This window comes from Equus przewalskii, chromosome 7 (genome assembly GCF_037783145.1).
Source record: "Equus przewalskii isolate Varuska chromosome 7, EquPr2, whole genome shotgun sequence".
NCBI lineage: Eukaryota > Metazoa > Chordata > Mammalia > Perissodactyla > Equidae > Equus > Equus przewalskii.
This window is the reverse complement of record NC_091837.1, coordinates 29,633,166-29,655,943: the sequence shown is the minus strand read 5'-3', so window position 1 is coordinate 29,655,943 and position 22,778 is coordinate 29,633,166. Positions and strand designations below refer to the sequence as shown.

Here is a 22,778-nt window from a genome sequence, read left to right as displayed (position 1 = left end):
AAACAACAGGGACTATTCTTCCAGAAAGATCTTTTCCATTATTTTTTAACAAAAGTCCCTCTTAGTAGAAACATCATTTTCCTACCCTAGGAAAGAGCAAGAAGCATTTTCCTGTCCTCCCAAAAGGAGAACAATGATGTGAATATGATGCTGAGTGGCCACTGGCCCAGAGCGTGAGGAAGGCAATAGGGAGTGCTGGGGACTGTGGTGAGCTGAAGCCCACACTGCTGCCTGCAGGGGGCAGTGGCTGCTCATCAGGAGTGGAAGCTGCGTGTGGCCGTATCTTTTTTTTTTTAAGAAAACCAGAAATCCAAAATTTTAAGTAATATATATGGGTTTCGAAACATTGTCAACTTTTTTTTTTTAAATTTAAACCTCTGTGGGCTAAATGGAACACGTCCACTGGCCAAAGTCAGCCTCCAGACCACAATGCGAGACTGTCTTATTGACCTGCTCATCCCCTGTGACTGCCAGGCCCCTCCCCTGGGCTCCTGATGGGAAGGCGACAGGTCCCTGGGTACTCGCTTTCCCAGGCCGCACCTATCCTGGCAGAGAGCTCCTGCTGCCCCCTCCCCAGGACAGGTGCCTGTGCCCAGGCCACTCCCAAGGAGGCCAGGAGGAGCTGAGGACGGACCAGGGGGCCTGTGTGGGGCAACGCAGGGGAGCGGCCACACGTGGAGGGTCAGCCACCTGGAGAAAGTACAGCGGCACTGCGTGGGCCTCTGGTGCTTCTGCCAGCTAAGGGACCGCACCCACCACTCCCTTACCTTGGGTGTCGCCCTCCCCACCGGGGCAGCCTTGCTGGGAGTGTCCGTCACTGCGTGGAGCTTTCCCACGTTAGACAGCCAGACTGTCCCCTGGAATGCAAACCTTGGGGGAGGGCCCCAGAAGCAGGAGGGACTGCACCACCCCTGAGGCGGCCCTAGTGTCAGCCCCTCGGCCAGAGCCTTCCTGTCCTCACCCCCGGACCCCTCCAAACCCTGACTGTCCTGATGTCCCTTCGTATACGTCCTGTTATGTCGGCCCCCGTGGTTACTGTTGCTTCCACAGCAAATCCAGGGTGACCACGCCTGCCCGCCTCCTGGGACCCTGGCAGGGCAGCCCACCACTGCAGCCACCGCTGAGGGACCCTCGCTCCCTGGCGCCCCCCGCTGGTCGGTCCTGAGGATGACAGAAATTCAAGCACCACCTACCCGCCCTGGAGCAGCCCACAGTCCGCATGCCTGCCCAGTGGTGTCAGCGAGTCCGGTTTACAGACTAAACGGCTTGCACGAGGCATTCTGGGCTCCAGGGAGAACGCTTCCTTATTTCCCCAAGCTCCTCTCCCCTGTGGAACTGACTCATTCATCCACGCGCTCTTTCAGGCCACAAACACTTATGCAGCACCTGCTGCATGCCAGGCTCTAAGCCACTGGGGGTTGGGAAGGAGCCGTGAAGGAGATGCGCTCTCAAAACCGCCACACCTAGGAGCAGACCTTGGAAACCGCCTCTCCAAGCTGCTGATTTTATTATCCAGTCATTTTATGTAATTCCACACAAATGCATAAACGGGAGGGTATCACGCAGGCCGGAGTTTCAGTCTAGTCTCCCCGGACCCTTACAGGGCTCGCCCCCCACCTCCTGCCCCTGCTGGACGCACGTGGCCCCTCTGACACTGCTAGCAACCTAGAATGCAGCTTCTATACCTTCCACATCATCATACAATCATATAACAACAGGTAAATTCACATACACGAACACACGCACACACAGGGATCCAACACCATTTCATAAAAATGGGATATTTATGCACTCTGTTCTGTGTCTTGCCCTTTTCACATAACAATACCTTGGAAATCCCTCCAAATCCATTGGCATAATTACAATTCATTCTCTAGTAGCCACATTTTATTTCTTGATTAATCGTTCCCCCTGCTGACATGGAGGTGCGTCCCGTTCCTTGGCATAGACATGTCAGGATTTACGCACTCATCTGTGTAATCTTCACTGATGCTTCTGCTATTTCCGCTACAAATAAGGCTGTAAAAGTTATTTTATTTTATTTATTTTTTTTTTTAAAAAAACTACTTTTTTTTTTAAAAGATTTTACTTTTTCCTTTTTCTCCCCAAAGCCCCCAGTACATAGTTGTATATTCTTCGTTGTGGGTCCTTCTAGTTGTAGCATGTGGGACGCTGCCTCAGCATGGTTTGATGAGCAGTGCCATGTCCGTGCCCAGGATTCGAACCAACGAAACACTGGGCCGCCTGCAGCGGAGCGCACAGACTTAACCACTCAGCCATGGGGCCAGCCCCCAAAAGTTATTTTATTTTATCCTTTTGCGTATTATCTTGCTTTCTGATCGTTTTCACTCTTTGATGTAGATTCTCGGGGGCGTGTTGATAAGTGACAGGGTCTGTTCTGGATTCTCTGCTGTTCCGATGGCTGCCTCCCTGTGCTGACGGCAGCCCCATGCTGTGTGGTCACAGGAGCTTCCCGGTGTATTCTGGTCCCTGTCGCAGCAACTCTCTCCTCCAGCTCTTTCACTTAATATCCTTGGCTACTCTTGGAACTTCCCGTTCCAAATTAACTTGAAGATAATTTTATCCAATAGAAATAAGTTAATTTCTTGGGAGCCAGACTGGATTTGAGCGCGGTAATTTTAAAGATGGAGAATGTGCGTCTAGGGAGGTGCCAGCTGGCACTACCAGTGACAGACCCAGATCTACCAGCATCAGTGCCCAGGTTCGTTCCCCTGGTCTGAAATGCACTTATGGCGGGAGGCTGAAGCCCCAAGATGGAGCTGGGTTTTTGTGATTCACATTTAAAATAAAGGTACCCATTCTCATCCACTGTTGGAGGAGGTATAAGTTGGCACAGCATCCCCAGAGAGCAACGTGGCAATGTCCTTGAACACTTGAGTGCCCATGCCCTTTGCCCACAGATTCCCCTGCCAGGAATTTAGGCCAGAGAAGTGTGTACAAGCCCGTGCACTGAACCGGCAGAACAGCCAAAGCCTGGGGCCGCCGTGGTGCTGACGGCAGGTGAGCGGACACCGCCTCAGAGCAGAGGCTCCTCGTCTCGCAGTGACGGGCGGCGTGACGAGAAGGAGGCGGAGGCATGGGCACAAACCACGAGGGTGTCGGAGCCGCGGAGCAGGCAGGGAGCCTTGTTTGCGGCGGGACAGTCCGTGTGTGAGGGCACGCACTCCTGTTTGGAACCGAGAACGGTTCTGGGAGGAGACGCAAACCGCCGGTGACAGGACTGTCTTCGCGGGAGTGGAGTTAGGACGCCAGGAGACCGTGGAGAAAGTTATTTTTCACTCAATACTCTTTTTCCTCCTTGATTTTCTTAAACATATGTATGTATTAGCTACTATACTAACTAAAACTATTTCCAATAAAAGAAGAATATCAGGACGATTAACTAAAAACGGTCACTGTCGGGGTGACCAGATGCTCTGGATCAAGGGGGCCCTACTGGTACCACGGTCTCCTGGATGGTGACTCTCCGACCAGCCTTCAACGGGAGGTGGTCCAGGCCTGTTTCCCGCTCACCTTGGCAGGAGCACAAAGGCTGGTGCAGTCTTACCTGCTTAGGGAAGGCCCACCCTCCAACGCCCCCCTCCTGGGGTCTTTTGGTCAGATGACCCCTCACTGCTGGTGAGCAGAGCCGTGGCCAGGTTGGAGTCCATGGCACGCTCTCACCAGGAAGAGACAAGCAGAGTGAGGCTAGAAACAGCCAGGTGGTCCCGGCCCCGGGAGCCTGGACTGTCCCTTGAGCCCAACCCACTGTCTGAGTCACCATGGAGGGGAAGCGCCAGCGGACGGATTCTAGAGAATCCCTTGGGTATGCTGGCCTGCCATGCCCCTGACAGCTGAGAGGCTCCGCTCACTCGGGGGGAAAGGGGCCCCTGACAGCAGCCCACCGAGGGCAAGCTGGGTGGTTGAGGAGCCAGGAGAAAAGGGATGCGTGGACACGAGCTCCGAGGAGAGAGCCTGGAGGCAGAGCCGAGAAGACCCGGGTTCAGGTCACGGAAGTGGCTGCCCAGCTGTTTTCATTAATCCTCTAAAAGTGCCACGGCTTGGGTTTCTACTGGTAATAACTGCCTTAATTCTTCTCACATTCGTTTTTAGCATGGATAATTTTAAATCATTTTCAAATCAACCTTTCCTGGCAACGAGTAGATATGATTTGCTTCCATGAAGACACCCACAGACAATCTAAATCTGGTGTCACCTACACTGAGTGGTGACAGATTTGTCATCTTACGTGCTCTGTGACCCCGGTGTTTTCAGCTTGCTGGACCGTGCTGCCTCCCTTCCTGCCTCTCCGCCAGCTCTCACGACACAGCTCGTGGTGCTTCAGCCCCCTCTGCCCTGCCCTGCCCAGAAGAGCCTCCCAGGTCACAGAGGGAGACGGACGGGATTAGTCCTCAGCGTGTAAAGGACCCAGAGGAGGGAGCCCTGCCCACAGGCCATCCCGGGCCCGGGCCCGGGCCTATGCCTGAGCTCTGGGATTCCGAGGGCTCTGCTCCCTGGGTGACGGTGGGGAAGCCCGAACCCTCATGTGTAACCTCGAGGATGACAGCCCCTCACTCACACGGAAGGAGGGAACACACGCTGTGCGAGCACCTGACACAGTGCCTGAGCTGTCCTCGCTGTCACTGGCAGGTGGTCTGCACTGTGACCGCCAGGATTACAGCTGCCCTCACTGACCGCGGTGCCTGCCTTCCAGGGCCACCTTGTGGGCTGAGCTCCTCGTAAACCATTCTTTGTTTCCCGGGCCTCTGGAACACCTCTCCTAAAAGGCGGCCCGCAGGTTTCCCACTGCAGCTGGTCTCCAGGAGGATGACGTGTCTGAGGCCCTCCCTCCAGTCCCCCAGCCAAAGTCAGGTGTCTACAGGCTTCTGATGCACATTCGGGACCAGACGCTCCTAACTCACCCTTCAGATCTGTAATAGTCAGCCCGGCTGTCTCCACAGGACAAGAACAGAAACCCGATCTGACTTGTGCAAACCAGTGCCTACGTCCAGGTCTATTCAGAGAGCGGCCCGGGGCCAGCAGTGCCTGGGCATCCCCTGAGCCTTGTTAGAAATGAGGACCCTGGCCCACCCGGACCTGCTGAATCAGAGCCTGCATTTTCAAAGGCCTGGCTGGTTCTGAGCAAGTGGAGGGAGGGCAGCTGGTCTGGGGACATCGGACTGGGCCAGCTCATGGACATACCTCTCACACATGGCCTGGAAATAAAGATGACACATCTAAAGCTCAGGAGATTTCATAGCGAACCAGATCTCTAGCTTTTCTCCTCAGGAGATGGCGCAGCACTGGGTCTCATCTGCAGTGGCCGCCCCATTGGCAGAGAGTACTCTCATTCACCACCACCCCACCCTCCACGACGGTCCCCCACTTCCATCACTCTGTCACCTCTCTGTCCCCTGACATCTGAGTCTGAAGCTCCTGCCTCTGAGCCCCTTAGACTTTCCTGGGAGCCACAGCAGCCTCAGGCCTTTGCACCTGCTCCTTCCTCTGCCTGGAGTCCCTTCTGTCCATGGGGCTCCACTCCCACCTCTCTGAGGTCTCTAACCCATTGCCACAGCTGTCCTCTTTAAAACAGCACCACCGTCACCCAGGTCATGTTCTCTCGCCTTACAATATTCTCCTCATCACCCTCACTGCCACACACATAGCATGCTTCCATGGCTGAGTGTCTGCATCCCCCCCAAGACCGTGAGCACTGTGATTTTTCCACTGCTATCTTCCAAAGTCCAGACTAATGCCCAAAAGCCTGGGGTCTTCACCTAGAACTCAGCAATTGGTTGTTGAATGAATGAAGGACCACAGGCAAAACCATCCCTGTCTCTGGGCCTCATTTTCTCCACTCGTAAATGAAGGGACTTGGCCACAGCATCACTCAGACCCTCCCAGTTTTACTGACATATTGTTTTCTGCGTGGCAGCAGCTCAGTACCTTTTCCTCTGGAATGGCGAGGTGAGTCACTGGACTCTCACTGACACCAGAGGGATGCGTGAATGAGCCGTGTGGGCTGAGGCCTGGAGGAGCGAGGAGAGGAGGACGTGCAGCAGAGGAGACAGATGGAGGCACGAGCCTCACGGAGGCCAGGCTGCTCACCTCCTGGGGTCCGACCTTGGTGAGAAATATTTGTGATATCATGACCCACAGAACACGATAGGAAAGGATGACGGAGAAAGAAATGGAATGGATGGGATGGGACAGAATGGAAGAGAAGGGAGAGGATGGAATGGATGGGATGGGACAGGATGGAATGGATGGGATGGGATAGGACAGAATGGATGGGATGGAAGAATGGATGGGATGGATTTCAGGGGCATCTCCTGCAGTCAAGGTCATTGACACCCAGGCTCACAGCACAGACTTCCCCTTTCCACTTCAGTGCACTCTGGTATATTGCACTTTATTCTATTTCATTTTCCCTTAAATTGCTAGCAATGGCCCTCCCTAGCTACTAATGGTTCACAGCCTCCTGTGCACAGCCCTGATTTAGGAGCAGTGGAGGAGGATAAAAGAGCTGAGGGATAATGAGAAAGGGGTTTTGACAGAGTGCGTGGGAGGAATGGAGAGGAAAAGGGAAGGCGACCAGGTGCAGTCGCCTGATGGGCAGCTGCTCCCTAGACGTCACACCCACTGGGGTTGTCTGGGGGTCACACCTGCCTGAACATTTACCTCTAAGGGTGCTCTAAGGGCAAACAAGTGGGCGCACACCCCACAGGCCCTATGATAGAACCACCCTTTGGAAACTCAAAGCGCACAGCGTGAAGGATGCCTGGCCTGTAAGTGCCTCGGCTTCATTTCATGCCCGGTCAGGGTTCCCAGACATAACCCACGCTTCCTTGGCAACTCCGATTGATGGGATTGCCGAGGAGTCTGCACACTCCACTCTCTCACTTGAAGTTTCATCACAAGCAGGGCAAAGGGGGCCATTTGTCCAGGCTCCCACACATGGCCAATGTTGGGTGTGTCTGCGCATGGGGGGTGCGTGGGGGTCGGGGGTGTGGTGCCGACCCCATGTCCTCTTAGGGCTAGCGTGGAACTCCCCTCTGGATTCTCCACAAGCAGGTCATGTTCTCGATGCAAAATCCATGCTGCATTTCTCAAACAGAAAGAGCCACGGCACGCTCAGCGCCCTCCATCCCTGACTCCGGCCCATGTCTGCCTCCTGCCCTCTGCGCTCGCTGCTCCTTAACCTGGAACAGTCTTCTCCCAGGCCTTCAAGAGACTAGCTTCTTCGGCCATTCAAATGTCCCTTCCACGGAGACACCTCTCCGGACCACACCGTCAGAAGGCCATCTCCTTCCCCCGCCACTTTCTCCATCGCTCTCTTCAGTGCTCTTCCTACAATTATTGCTATTTGAAATTACCCATTTGTTTGCTAATCTGTTTATTTTCTGTCTTTCCCACTAGAATATAAGCTCCTCAAAAGCAGAAACTCAGTATTTTTCTGGTTTGCCACTGAACCTCCAGAGCCTGCCCCATCGTAGGTGCTGACAAGTACGTGTTGAATGATGATGGATGAGGTCCTTACGGGGCGACCAGTTGCAATCTTGGTGTTGCTACAGGAATCACACATTCCAGACAGAACTGATCCAATTAAGCACTCCTCAAATATTTGCTGACGCCCGATCTACGCAGTCCCTGGCCTCCAGAATCCCAGAGAATGGAGCCTGTTCCTAAACAGACAGACCCCGGTGGAGTGGATGTGCCCAGGGAGGGCGGGCCACCCCCGTAACAGGAAGGGGGTTTGCCGGAGCGCCTGCCAGAGCAGGTGAGGACAGCAAAGGTCACTTTCAGCAGGTGCAGACATCCCAGCCCCCAGCTCATTTCCCAGGCTCGCCCGCCTCCCTCCACTCAGGCACAAGGAGCAGGAGCTCGAGCACCCGCCCAGAGGAGGGGAGGGGCTGCTGAGCCAAGCTGGGTGGAGAGCACAGCTCTGCTGAAGCAGGGAGGCTCTGCTCAGCTCCAGCCTCCCTGTTCTGAGTAAGAACTCGGGCGCAGCATCGCCAAACCCTCTGAATCTTCAAGAGGAGCCAGAATTTCAGAGTCGTAAATAAAATTTTTCAATTTCCAAAACACAGTTTGGGATGAAACAAAATTTGTCTATAGGTGCCTGGCTTTGGTGGACCTTAGGAGATCCTTAGGAGGAACAGCCCCACCTCCTCCTGCCTCTCCTCCCCCACCGTAGAAATTCACGGCCCTTTGGGAGCCTGGAAGCCCATGAAGTCATTCATTCACACACAGGTGTCAGAGACTGAAAACAGGTCCAAGGAGCCCACCCAGGGGCATCTGCATTTTTAAAGAGCACTTTTTTCTCTCTTACAAGCTATGCTTGCCTTGAACCAAAGAAATGAATCTCTAGCCCTTAGGGCTGACCATGAAGCCCAGTAGGAAATAAAGATAAAATATTTTGAACCAACCAGGAGGCCCGCTCCATCCTTAACCTGAGGCTCCAGGGAAGATGTCATGGTCCCATTTAGAGAGAAGGAGACCAGAAGGTTGTTGAAAATCACTTCGCCCACCACAGGGCTTGCTAACTCTGGAGCTAGAAGTCAGGTCTCTCAGAAACAGGCCCAGTGCCCTGTCCAGCCCAGTGTCTCCTGTCTCACAGCAGCAATGCTCAGAGGATGTGGCGTAGGCACACTGTAGACATAGGCACCTGTGTCTCACACTGGGTGACTCCTTCGCTGGACACTCACACACACAGGTTACAGCCCAGGACCTCACTCAGCTGAACTGGACACAGCCATGACACCCCGCAGCACAGGGAGGATGTCACAGCCCAGTGACAGAAGGCAGAAAGTGCTGGCGTGACCACCTTCCAGTCTGCACACAAATCTTCGGGAGGGAGCAGGGTCTGCACAGGTGCGGCCTGAGGACACCTGAGGCAAAGATTTCTTCTGCCAAAAAAAGTAGAGCCTCGCAAATGTCCCTAATCACAGAGCCTCCCTGACCAGCCCCCCCGGACAGTGACGGGTAACACAGGCCACCCTGCCCCTGCCTGCAGCCCAAGGTAGGCAGGGCACCTCCTCGAAGCCTGGGACCCCTCGACGCCCAGCTCTTACCTCCAGCGGGACCACCTGCATCAGGATGGCGAAGTTGGTGAGGTGCGTGCAGTGGCAGATGGAGTAGCTGAGGTTCCCCTCCACGAGCGCACAGCCCTGGTTCGACCAGATCCCGTCCCCGGAGCTGAGGACAGGACATGGGAGAAATGGTCAGCAGGAAGCACCAGACCACCCTTGGCCAGTGGACTCAGAAAGGCTTCTCATGCATCAGGCTGACAAGAGCAGAGCGCGGCTGGTGTTGATCAGGCCACAAGGAAACAGGCCTCCTTCTGGGAGAGGAAAGTGGTGGGGTCACTTTGGCACAATGGCTTTGAAAGCACCTGGACCAATAGCCACCAAAAAATGAGATGTATAAGTCCTACCACCCAGCAATCCTACTTCTAGAGGATTCTGAGGTATATGCACAGGGGACACGTCAGGGTATTTACTAAGTGATGGGTGACACTAGAGAACATTAAAGTAATCTAATGTCCACCTTGGGGAACTGGATAAACTATAATATATACCAATATGACAAAATACTACACGTCAGTCAAAAAGGTGTATCGATATGGATAAAACCCAAAAACGTAATGTATAATGTTTCATGTGTCACAATGCTGCCAGGGGCACGACACACAACGAGATCCTATTCTTCACATTTTCCGTGCACACGAACATCAACTGTGTATAAACTATTGAGACAACTCCCCAGCGGTTACCTCCAGAGAGGGGAGGAGCTCAGGATAAGATGTAAAAGTCAAAGAGACGTCTGCTTCTTTATAACGTTTTCCTTTTTTAAAGAATAATGCATCAACACAGTACTTGTATCATTTCTTAAAGTATAAACCTAGACAGAAATGACTCAAAGGTTAACCGTGGTTCATTCTTCTGGTGAGAATCTCGGCGATTATAATTCTCTTCTCCGTCTCTCTCTATACTTTCAAATTCCCAAAGAGATGTTTAAACGGTTCTTCCCGGATATTGTAACTTTGAGTTATCAGCAAAGACAGATCTTTGGCAGGGGCCTTGGCAGAAAGCTTTCACAAAGCTGAAGAAATTAAAAGGCTCTAGTTTCTCTTTGCTTCATCTTCAGTTTGACTGTAATGTCAGCAGCGAACGTAGCAGATGAGAAATGTGCCTTTGGGGGCGGGAGTGACTGATAAAGACTCAGTCGTGCCCCTGCCCCACCCCCGCCCCGAGAGTGTGCCACGAAGCAAGCACAGCTGGCAGCATTTTTATTTCCATCCCTGAGGCAGAGGGTGTCCCCGTGAGGATGCGATGCGGTATGACTGGAACTCTGTGCTCACGGGCGACACAGAACCTGAGGGCCGGGTGGGAAGGGTCATTTGGAGACAGCTCAGGCGGGCATTGAGCCTGATGGCCGAGACTCGGTCAGCAGCCTCAGAGGCACTTTTCACGATGCAGGGTCTGCCCTCCTCGGGAGGTGGGGGGCATTCAGCAGAGACCAGAGGGCACAGCCAGCAAAACCCCACTTCAGAAGAAAAGGGATGGAAAGATTGGGTCATATCCTCCTCCCTCTACCACTGGTTCTGGTCTAATGTCTCCAGGACCTTGAGGAGAGTCAGTGACATGGGCTGTCTGGTTACGTACAGCACCTCTGTCTGTCCACTGAATGTATGAAAGCCACCTTCAGTCAGAGTGTGGCCCGAAAACTAGCAGGCACTGAATTAGGTGAACATGGCCAAGGGGACAAAAACTGTGCTTCGTGGGGCCGGCCCCGTGGCCGAGCGGTTCAGTTCACACACTCCGCTGCAGCGGCCCAGGGTTTCGCTGGTTCGAATCCTGGATGTGGACATGGCATCGCTCGTCAGGCCATGCTGGGGCGGCGTCCCACATGCCACAACTAGAAGGACCCATAACTAAAAATACACAACTATGTACCGGGGGGCTTTGGGAGAAAAAGGAAAATAAAATCTTTAAAAAAAAACCCAAAAACAAAAAACTGTGCTTCTGCTAACACAGAGGGCGACTGGGAATTAAAACCAGGAAAATCACTTTCCCAAATGGAGCCGTGAAGGTGTGACAATGGCCTAATACGCCAGGGGAACTGAGCCCTAGTGGGCAGCACCTCCTCCCGGGTGTGAAGATCCCTTCCCAGAGTGCCAGGGAACACAAGGCGGGCGGGCTCCCGGCTTCCGCACAGACAGTCTGCCCTGCAGGCCAGGCTGGGCGATGTCAGACATCAGCAAAACGTGCACAACCCTGTGACCCAGGAAGTCTGCGTGCAAGAGAAAAACGTGCACTCACACGCATAAATAAAATGTGGTGCATGTATAAATAGGAAAAAAATACTACACATCGTTAAAAGAGATGAGCACAGAGCACAATATGGGCAGAGCACAAAACAAAGTGTCATGAAATGATGTGAGAAACGTGAAACTAAGCAATACCACTTATTTCCTTTCAACAGAAGTATAAATCATACATAAATGATTGAGAAAACACCCACAAAGATCTCCCTGCTGTGGCTCCTGCTAGAGAGAGGCGAGCAGATCAGGATAAGATATAATTGTATGTAAAGGGTCGTCTGCTTTTATACAATGTTTTACATTTTAAAAGAACAATGTATTGACATATTGCTTACGTCTTTTTTAAAGTGAAAGTCTAGAAAAAATGACCCAGAATTCTAAGCCCAGTGAGAATATCTTTCAGAAATAAAAGAGAATGCTTTCTCAAACAAAAAACGAATTTATTGCCAGGAGACTCACACACTACAGGAAAAGTTAAAAGCATATGATGCCAGATGGAAACTTTGATCTACACAAAGAAATAAAATAGCTGAAAATGGAAAAAGATGAAGGGAAGTATGCAATTATAATTTTCTTATTTATAATTGCTCTAGAAGATAACTAATTGTCTAAAGCAAAAATACTATCACCATATTGTGCATTTGGGGCATCTGTAAAGGTAAAATGTATGACAAGCAAGCACAAGGGATGGGAGGGGGAACTGTGAAAAGATTAATGTCTTAGGACACACGTGCAGTGACAGACGGTTATCTGAAGGTGGACACAGACGACCGAAAGGCATACACTAGTAAGCCTAAGGGCAACCGCTGCAAAAAATTAAAAAGAGAGTATAAACTAAAATCAAGAGTGGAGATGAAATAACATCATACACTAGCCCCCAAAATCCAAATGAAGTGAGAAAAAGAAAACATAAGAAACAACGAAAAGATAGAAAAAATAGCAAACAGCTAGCAACATGGCAGGTTTAATCCAACTACATCAATAATCACATTGAATATAAATTATCTAACATGCCAATTAAAAACAGAAATGTTCCGATTGGATAGAAAAGCAGAACCCAGTCACATGCAGTCTATAAGAAACTTGATTTAACTATAAAGATATGAATAGGTTAAAGTAAAAGGATAGGAAAAGATACAGCGTGCAAACACTAACTATGAAAGCCAGAATAGCTAAATCAAAGTTAGACAAAGTAGACTTCAGAGCCACAAATATTTCCCAGGATGGACAGGGACTTTGGATAATGACAAAGGGGTCAATTTCCAAGAAGACATAAGAATCCTAACTGTATACGCACTGAGAAAGAGCTTCAAAATACATTTTTCTAAAAAACTGATAAAACCGAATATAGAATTCACACTCCTCTCTTATTAATCGATAGAATAAGTTGACAGAAAGGTAATAAAGTTACAGAAGATCTGAACACTATCAATCAATGTGACTTAATTGACATTTATAGAACACTCCATTAAGAATACATTTTCTTGGGGGCTGGCCCCATGGCGCAGTGGTTAAAGTTCCTCCTGCTCTGCTTTGGCAGCCCGGGTTCATGGGTTTGGATCCCAGGCACGGACCTCCTCCACTCATCAGCCATGCTGTGGAGACGTCCCACACACAAAGTAGAGGAAGACTGGCATGGATGTTAGCTCAGGGCCAATCTTCCTCCAGCAAAGAAAAGAGGAAGACTGGCAACAGATGTTAGCTGAGGGCAAAGCTTCCTCACCAAGAAAAAATAAAAAGAAAAGAATACATTTTTTCTAAGTACATATGGGACATTCACCAAGAGTAAACATATTCTGGGTCATAAAACAACTTTTTTACAAATTAAAAAGAATTGAAGTTACATAAAAAATGTTTTCAGATCAACAAAAATTTTAATTAGAAATCAATAGCAAAAAGATCTCTGGAAAGTCTCAAATATTTGGAATAAACAATACACTTTAAAACAGTATATGGGTTGAAAAGGAAGTCATAAGGATAGTTAGAAAATATTTTTAATTTAATGAAAATGAAACAACATTTCAACATTCATGAGATGCAGCTAAATCAGTGCTTACAGGAAAACTTATAACATTAAATGTTTATATTAGAAAATAATAAAGTTCTCATATCAATAATCCAAACCTCCACTTTAAGAAATTAAAAAATGAAGAGCAGATTAAACCCAAAGCAAGCAGAAAGAAATAAACTAAAGACAACGAGATGGGGATAAATCAATGAAATTGACAATAAAAACACAATAGAGAAATAAAAAGTTGTTTCTTTGAAAAAATCAATAAAATTGATAAACCTCTAGTAAGAGTGACCAAGAAAAAAGAGAGAAGACACAAATTACAGATATCAAAAATGAAATAGGGACATCACCACAGACCCTACAGACATGGAAAAAAGCTAATTAGGGAATACTACAAAAATCTCCGTGCCCAAAAGTTAAACATAATTTGGACAGATTCTTCAAAAAACACAAACGGCCAAAACTCACTTACAAAGAAGTAAATGACCTAAATAGTTCTGTATCCATTACAGAAATTGAATGTGCATGTGAAAACCTACCAACAACAAAAACTAAGGTTCAGATGGCTTCACTGGTGAATTCTAACAAATATTTATGGAAGAAATAATATCAGTTCTATACAAACTATTCCAAAATGCATTCTAAAATATACCTTTTACAAAGATACCATTACCTTGCCACATAAACCAAAGACATTACAAAAAGAGAAAACTATAAACAAATATCCTTCATGAACATAGATACCAAAATCCTCAACAATTCTAGCAAAACAAATTCAACAATATATAAAAAGATAATATATCATGACCAAGTGTGGTTTATCCCAGGAATGCAAAGCTGGTTCAACCTTCAGCTTTATTCATAATCCCTCAAAAGTGGAAACAACCCAAATGTTCCCCCACTGGAGAACAGACAACAAACGATATGGGACAGCCATGCAATGGAATACCACACAGCAACAGAAAACAAAAATGAACTGTTGACACATGCAACAACGTCAATGTTATTATGCTAAATGAAAGGAGCCAGACTTAAAAGGGCACCCACGCTATGATCCATTTATATGATTGAATATATATGGCATTCTTGCACAGGCAAAACTCCAGGGATAGAAGACGAATCAGTGGTTGCAAGAGCCGGGATCAGAGCGGGGGATGACGGCAAATGGCCAGGAAGGAATCTCTGAGCGTGATGAATTGCTCTACATCTTGATGACGGCAGTTACACAACTGCATTCATTTGTCAAAACTCACAGAACTGAATAACAAAAATGTATTCATTTTTCTGAATGCAAATTGTATGCTAATAAATAATAATTGGGAACACGGACAGGCAGGTTACATACACTGTATTCACATAGTAGCTGCCTCTGGGAATTGAGGGGAAAGAACAGGAGGAGACAGCGTTCTTTAGCATCATCTATGATGTTTTTGTTGATTTATTCTTAAAAATAGAAACATGTTAGTAATTGAAAATTTAGGGCAATGGGTACCTGGATTTGTTATAATATTCTTTGCACTTTGCTCTTAAAATTTCTTCAAAAATAAAAACCAACATTTCATTTGGTTCTTACTAAACTCCATCTCTCCTTTCCTTCCATAAATTTTTTTTCTACTGGCAGTGCCCCCAAGATCGGGGTGACTTTTTCTAGGAGATTGTGCTTCTGAATTTTCACAATTTACAAAGATATGAATAGAGGGATGCAACTGGCTGAACTTGGCCAAGGCAAAACCACTCAACTTCCAGAGCCGTCAATCCATTTTTCAGATGGCACGTGGGTGCACTGCTGAAGGCCACAGCCAGAGAAAAGCACCCCCACGAGATTATATATATATATATATATATTTGCTGAGCATTACGGGGACCTGCTGCATTTTCCTCACTGTTCATGGAGCGGAGATAAACTGGGATCAAGCCAACCCACCACAGCCCGACCCCAACCCAGCTCAGCATCTTGAGTCTCCTGGTCCTCTGAAGGCAGGGAAGCAGACTGGCTTTCTCTGATGAGTGAGGCTGCACCAGGGAAGGCAGCAAGGCCCTGGGAGGATGCTGGGCTGGAGGGACCTGGGGGCGTGGGTCCAGGTACAGGGAAGATGCTCAGGTGTGGGGAGCCCTGACAATATGAAAGGTGAGCAGCCATCAGGTTGGGTGTGAACCGGAGGCCCCAGATGTGTTCTTTTTACCTCTATGGTGTTTCAAATTTCACGTAAAAATCCAACCTCGGACAATCAGAAGATCTGAAAACATGGGGCCTGGAGCCCATGGGGAACACGCCACGGGGGCCCGAGCTGAGCAGCTGAGAGGGTCTGTGACCCTAGCGCCATGCCCCTACCCCATCCACTCCCAACTGTCTCTTATGCTCACTGATGGCACCTCCCTGGCCCTGTGGGGATCTGTTTTCAATCCCTGTTTTGACCATGGGGGCCGTTTGTGGTGGGCTCACGTCCAGAGGAGCATCGCGATGAGAACGACATCAGGAGAAGGCCCCCCCAGCCTGTGGGCAGGTGAGCCCAAGGAGGTGAGTTGGGATGGTGTCCAGGAGGGAGGGTAAGAGTGAACCTCAGAGGTGTGCACAGGAGATGCTGAAGAAGGATACCCCTGAGTCCAGGGCTGAGCGGCAGAGGCCGAGGACTCACAGAGCTGAGGTTCAGCTCACCCAGTGTGGTCATCAAGGTCTTAAAATCCTAAGATGCTGACATGTCAGCCAGGAAAGAGCTGCTTCCTGAGCCCTCCTCCTGACCCCAAGACCCCCAGTCCAGCACCTAACTCTGACACAGCCAGGGGCGCCAGGACCCTGTCCACCCAAACAGCGTCATCCATCCTGAGGTCCTGGTGACTCAGCTGAACTGGGTAAGTGTCTGAAGACCACCCTGGGCTCTAAGAGACGGTGTCTTGATAAACCTGGCTGTGTCCAGAGAGGAGCCTCTCCCAGCTCGTCCTCCAGGTCCTGCCCCTGTCCTGAGTCCTCTCCAGCCCCCGGAAGGTGATGCGACTGTGCTGCCTCCGGAAACGGGACCCTGGAAGTTTACCCGGGCTGGCATGTGATGGAGCATGGGCCTGGACACCCATGTGGCACCAGCCCCTTCCCCCACCCTCCCCCCACTCTCCCGCCCTGTCCTTGCCCGGGGACCTCAAGCAGCAGTACCTGAAGTCCAAGAAGGCGCAGTACAGGAAGACTCGGTTGCTCTCATTGGTGGCCTCGCTGTACTGCCTGCGAGTCTGAAATGAGAGAGAATGGATACATGTCAGGACGCAGCTGGAGAACCAAGTCCCCAGCACTGAAGTCAGAGCAGCACCCTCACGGCCCAGGGGGCCTTGGGTGGTGATGTGCAAAGTCATTGACTTTCCATCCGGATCCCAGTTGTGGTCAGACAGGGCCAGGTCACCCGGCCTGCCTCACTCTCTCTTTGCCCATACCAGCCCTCAAGCCTGGTCTCCCACCTCAGGGCCTTCACACTTGCTGTGTCCACCCTTTAGAATGCTGTTCCCCCAAGACAACCACCTGACTCCCTCCCTCACTTCTTTCTGGTCTCTGCTACATGTTAGCTCCTCAGAGAGACCTTCCCTGCCTATTCAAAACAAGACTGCCCCCCAGCCCGCCAGCCCCTTCCTTCCTCTTATTTATTTTTTCACAGCGTTGACCACCACGCAGCAGGTTCCATATTCCCTTATTTATGCGTTTACTGTCTTCCCCTCTAGAAGGTGCACATGATGAGCAGTGCCTGTGTGGTCTTCTGCTGGTGCTTACTAAACATTTGTTGAATGAATGGATAAAAGAATGAAGGCAAGTAGATCAGTCAACGACCCTGTTCCTAGGACTCTCGTTCCCTCCCGAGAGAGAAAAAGTCTAGCGTCTGGGCTTCCTGGATGCCACCTTGGGGCATGTGGCAGCAGCTGCTCTGCCCTAAACGAGGTGCCGGGACTCCTCCAGGAACTGTCACTGGGAAGCTCAGGACGCCAGCAGCTCCCTCAGGAAACTGGGGCTGCTCAGGTTGGGCTCCCAGGACAAACGGCATCTTGCTGATTCCCCATCAGCAAGTCCCGCGCCTCTCACTGATGCACGGCGCTCACTCCATTCCCTCCTCTGCCAACGCTGCCATTCGTGAGCCTCTGCGGCTGGAGTGAGACCCCTCCCTCATCTTGGGGCTGCATCAGCTACCGATCGATTGAGGCCCCCTTTCTGCAGGAGAGACAGCAATGGTGACGCCTCCCTCCGCTAGCGCCATTCTAACGCCTTACACACAGCTCCTCTTTCCCCGGCGGGCGGTAAGCGCCTGCAGCTACACTGATGGGCACCCCTCTGACAGGCCCCCTCAACCCACTGCAAAAACCAAAGGGCTCATCCATCATTTCCTGCATTCTAGAATTTTCTCTGATGGTCTCTGTGGGCACAGTACAATTATATTAATGCTGTTTATTACTGATCTTTTGGCAAAAGGGAATGTTTACTCCTTTTGCTCTCTTCCCCAAGCATCTTAGGGTTATTTTAACATACGATGGCGTCCCTAAAGCCAACTGTGCCTGGAAATGCTGCAGGCCTGTGGCCAGAGCATTCTCCTCCAGGCTATGCCTGTTTCCTCTAATTGTTCATCTTCTCATCTTGGAGGGGCCTTCCCTGGCCTCCCCATCACTATCTCCTTCTACCAGTTTTATTTTTTCCACAGCACTCAACACTGTCCAAAACATTCAGCGTCTGTGCCCCCATGGGAATAAAGCTCACAGGGCAGGGACCCTCTGTCTTCACGCCTGCTGTGCCCGCACACGTGGAACCTTCAGAGGAGTCGCACGCACGAGTTACCGTGGAAGTGCGAGCTCACCGGCAGGCGGGTGTCATCTCCGATTTCTGAGAGGAGCTCCTGAGGGGCCACCCACCCAGACAGCATGGGCCACCACACTGAGCTGCAGGAGAAGCTGCAGGTCAGAACCCACAGGGCTGTCCTCCATCTGCACACGCGGGTTCCGGAGAGGACCCAGGACTCAGGGAAATGAGTTTAACTGAACCCCAAAACCTATAAAGAAACTCGGGAAGCCCAAGCAACACAACATCAGGCTCAAGAAAGTCAAAGGGGAAAAAACCCTAAAAATCTCAAGCATTCTTTTTCTCACCCTGTTTTTCTAGGCTGTGTCCAAGATGCCTGACCTTGTCCTCAATGGCACTGGGGACACCCTGGCTGGCACCCCTTCTCGTGTTCACAGAGGAGAGTGATTTTCACGGTGTGGTCCCACCAGCAGCCTCAGCATCACCCGGGAACCTGGAATGGCCCAGCCTAGGGCCCCAATGCAGAATCAGGAACTGGGAGTGGGGCGGCCCCTGGGACTTCTCAAGCCCTTCAGAAACACTGAATGCTACAGATGCTTCCTCCTCCGTCCCCTTGTAACATCTCTGCCTGCTGTGAACTTTGTGCTCAGACAGAGGGCCCTGCGTCTGCAGCCACTTAGGACCACAGAGGTCATCAGTGAGGGGGACCTTCGACACACAAAACCCACAAAATCGAGAATACAAATAGGAAGCTGGTGTGATCACCGCCCAGCATCGGCGAGCTTTCCTCGGGCCCGGGCTGCCCTGGGCCCACACCCTACAGGATAGCACTGTGTCATTTCCAAGCATGGAGGTGCATTTGTGTGTTACCTGTGTAAGGTAAAAGAAATAGTAAAGGCGGCCAGGACTGGAGGAAGCCAGCAAGCAGGCTCGCATGCCTCGCCCGAGGCTCCTCCTGGAGGAAGCAGTGGTCCCTGCCCTTGTGGCCTCTAACGTGGGGCCAGCGTGCTGCAGCACCTCCACCGGGCAGCGCAGAGGCCGGAGTGGCCTCTACAAGGCCTGACCCCCTGACTCCATGTCTAAATCACTCTTCAAGCGGAATTTGAAAACCAGCCACAGCGGCAACAAGCCAAGCGCGTGGGTGGCCCGGAGGGTGGAGGGGCAGACAGCAATCACGCCCGGGAAACTCCTGCCTCCCTCCGCCCGCCATCTGAGTTTCCTCCCAGCTCTGCTCCTGCAATGGGAAGAGCAAATTGCCTCCTCCTGTGTTTGGAGTCTGCAACCCAACTGGAACAAAGGCTCCCAGCAAGTCTCCAGGAAAGGAGGCCCCAAGAGTTCCCAGGAGCGTGATTTGGAGCGGGCGTGGCGCTCACATATGGGCTGGGGAGCTGCCAGAGAGAGGAAGGTGAGTCATCTGTGTGAGGCCCACTTTCCTGGAGAACTGCGGGCGGTGTCAACTAGCCGTCAGCCTCCCAAGCGCCTGGGAGAGATGGAAACCACTCCAGTTAGTCACCTGGTGGCCAGGGACCGGGAAAGGGGTCCTCGTCAGGATGGAGGGAAACAACGTACACCTTGAAGGCCCCCCAAGCCCTGAAGCCGAGGGGCCCGGCCGAGCTCCGCCGTCCAGAGGGAAGGCCTTCGCCAGAGAGCCGGCCCTGCCTCAGGGAGCCTGGCCCCACCAGACCCACTTCGCTTCAGGACAACTGCTCAGGAGAGCATCTCCTCCTGGATCGGAGACGTCCTCAGACAACACAGGGGTTTGCCATTTGGGGATAAATCAAGTATGCATTGCCTACTGTGCATAATCAAGGTACAGGAGGGTGTCTCCTTCTGGGAGATGCACGTCAAGAGAGGGATCATCTCTAACAGCCTGTTAATGCTCCGGGCTTAGAAATTTGCTTGCTTTTCATTCAAGTGTATACTTCTGCCTACAAATAAGTTGGGGAGACACTTGCCTATCACTGCTCCACCAAACACAAAGATGGTACCCTGGCCCTTAATTCTGACCCCTCATAAAGCAATGGAAGGGGTCAAGACGCCCGCTCCCAGAGCGCAGGCAGACGCACGTGGATGTCAGGGGAGGTCTGGAGCAGCCCCCTCTGCTGTCCACCGTCCTCTCCAACCCGCTCCTCTCACAGCAAGCCAGGGGCCAGGACTCCGAATGGTTTAAATGTCCCACCTTTGGGGGAAGCAAGAATAAGAGGAAAGGTGGTCCGTGTCTGGGACACTGAGGGTGTGCAAGGCCCTGCACTCACACCCCCACAACGTCCCATTCACCCCAGGCTGCAGCTTGAACCTCAGGCACCCTTCTTCCAATGTGTCAATCAAGTCATCTGAGGACATCCCAAAGGCCCTGACACATGGCCACCCACACCCTCCTCCCCTGTCCAGATGATGCCTGCCTCTCCACCTCCCCTTGCCCTTCCAGGCCCACGAGCCAATCGAGGCCCCTTTGGGCTTGATGGGGCTTGAGTCAGGGCTGTCCCATCAGCGGACATGTCCTGACCACGCGATGCAGACACCGTGTGCGTGACAGGCTCCTCCTTACCTCCAGGTGACAGCCAGGCCCCAGTCCTAGATCAAGCCCCAACCTCCCCACCTGCCTCCCTCCACATGCACTGAGCGCGGAGGAGACAAGCGGGAGGGGTCTTCTGCAGAACAGCGGCACAGCCATGGCCACTGGGGACCAGGGTCGGAGATGCCCTCAGAAGGCCTCAGGACTGTGGTGTTCACACAACTCCAGGGACCTGGAGTTTCTCTGTCTTCACTGTCAGTGTGGGATTCGGGGACCCAGCGGTGGGTCTGGTGACAGAAGGGAATTCAGTCTAAGTTGTGATCCTCTGTGGTTTCCCAAACCCTCTCTCATCTCCTAAACCCCATGAGTCCCATTTGAGAGACGGCCGAGCCTGCAGACTCTTGATTACCATGCTCATGGCTTGTATTCAGCCTGGAAACCCGCCAGACAGGTGAGGCAGACACGCAGAGGAAATTGCTTTGATGTTTCAGGCCAAAAACAAGGAAAAACAACTGAAGTTACATGGGGATCTGGAATTAGAACAGCCTGCCTCAAAATTGAACAGAAGGTGTTTTCAGATCGTCCCCTGGCCAGGTAACACCTAGTCACCAAGTTCTCAGTGGAAAATGTGCTATCACAGGCTGGCCTGGGACCCATGACTGTTCCTGCATTTGGCTTTTCCAGCTGCAGCTCTCAGAGAACAGAGAGATGGGGACAGAGGGAAGGTGAGCATGGAGCAGAACAGGGAGATGCAGAGAGGAGGCAGGAACAGGCGAGGCGAGGGCCACTAGGAGTTCGTTCCCGCAGCGTTAGAGGTTGGGGGTTATTTCCAGAAGTATCCATCCCCATTCCACATGAATGAGCTGCAAAGATTCTTGTTTGAAAAAAAGAAAAATCTTGTGTTGAGCCACAAACTTAGGACGATTGGACGCCAGACGTTTTATTTATTTACTGGCTTTTCATGAGTCTGGGCTTGTCACGCAGCTTTGCTTCCAGTTTGGTTCAAATAGAATCAAGCCACCTGTCCTGGCCTCAGATTCCCAACATTTAACTCCGCCTGACCCCCCTCCCCCTCCCCCGCAAGTTAACCACAGAGACATCAGGTGTCCCCAGAAACTCCCCAGGGAAGAGGCCCCAGCCCAGGCCAGCAGGACCTGAGACGGGAATCTCAAAACCGGAGAACTGACTCTCATCGCCTCTCCTGCCCAACCCGAGAGGCGAGGGTGGAAACCACATTAGCGTTTGTCTGAATTAAGACAAAGTCACTCGAGTAGCAAAAATGTCTTTTCCATGGAAAACCTGGGATCCTCAACTCTGTGGAATGATCTCCTCCCATCCGAAAATACGCTCCTCAAAAAGACAAGTGCCATGACTTCTGTGACGGTGCTTCATAAAACACATTCTGCGCGTGCTCACGAGGCCCACAAGATTGCCCTGATACACAGGGCGAATTTTTAGAAAGAGAATGAGTTATAAAAACACATCCTGACAGTCTGCAAATAGACCAACGGAACCCAGACACAGCCCCACACAAGCGCGGTTAGCCAACTTCTGACAAAGGAGCAAAGGTCGTCCAGTGAAGGAAAGAGAGCTCTTTGACGACAGTGTCAGACAATTGGACACCCACAGGTAGACGGACAGCTCAATACCTCAACCTAAACCTCACACCTCACACAAAAGTTAACCGCACGAGGATCCTAGACTGAATGTTAAACATAAAACTATAACACTTTTAGAAGAAAACATAGGAGAAAATCTTTAGGTCCTAGAGCTCAATGGAGAGTATTAGCTACGACACCAAAAATACAACCCTTAAGATTAAAAAAATCAATAAATTGGACTTCATAAAAATTAAAAGTGTCAGCTCTGTGAAAGACCCTGTTAACAGGATAAAAAGACACGCTACAGACTGGGAGAAAATATTTACACACCACATATACGACACTAGTCATGTCTAGAATACATAAAGAATTCTCAAAACCATAAAAAACAATTATTCCAGACAGAAAATGGGCAAAGGACATGAAGAGACGCTTCACTGAAGCGGATGTACAGATGTCAAGTAAGCACAAGAAAAGATTTTCAACATCACTAACCATCAGGGAAATTCAGACCACAATGAAAACAATCAAAACAGAAAATAGTGCCTATACCAAATGCTGAT

General features: G+C 50.8%; 1 protein-coding gene across 6 annotated transcripts in view; it reads right to left on the bottom strand.

Annotated features, from left to right (window-relative positions):
- The window catches only part of ADGRD1 (adhesion G protein-coupled receptor D1), a 171,982-nt gene that overhangs the window by 40,339 nt on the left and 108,865 nt on the right, over positions 1 to 22,778 (bottom strand). For 4 of the 6 annotated variants that reach the window (XM_070627345.1, XM_070627348.1, XM_070627347.1 and 1 more), the window contains 2 exons: positions 16,486 to 16,559; positions 9,075 to 9,198 (listed from right to left, as the gene is read on the bottom strand). In XM_070627345.1, the coding sequence (XP_070483446.1) occupies positions 9,075 to 9,198; positions 16,486 to 16,559 (198 nt within the window). Of the gene's footprint in view, positions 1 to 5,946; positions 6,124 to 9,074; positions 9,199 to 16,485; positions 16,560 to 22,778 lie in introns of all 6 variants that reach the window. The other 2 variants (XM_070627346.1, XM_070627344.1) reach the window with 1 other exon arrangement.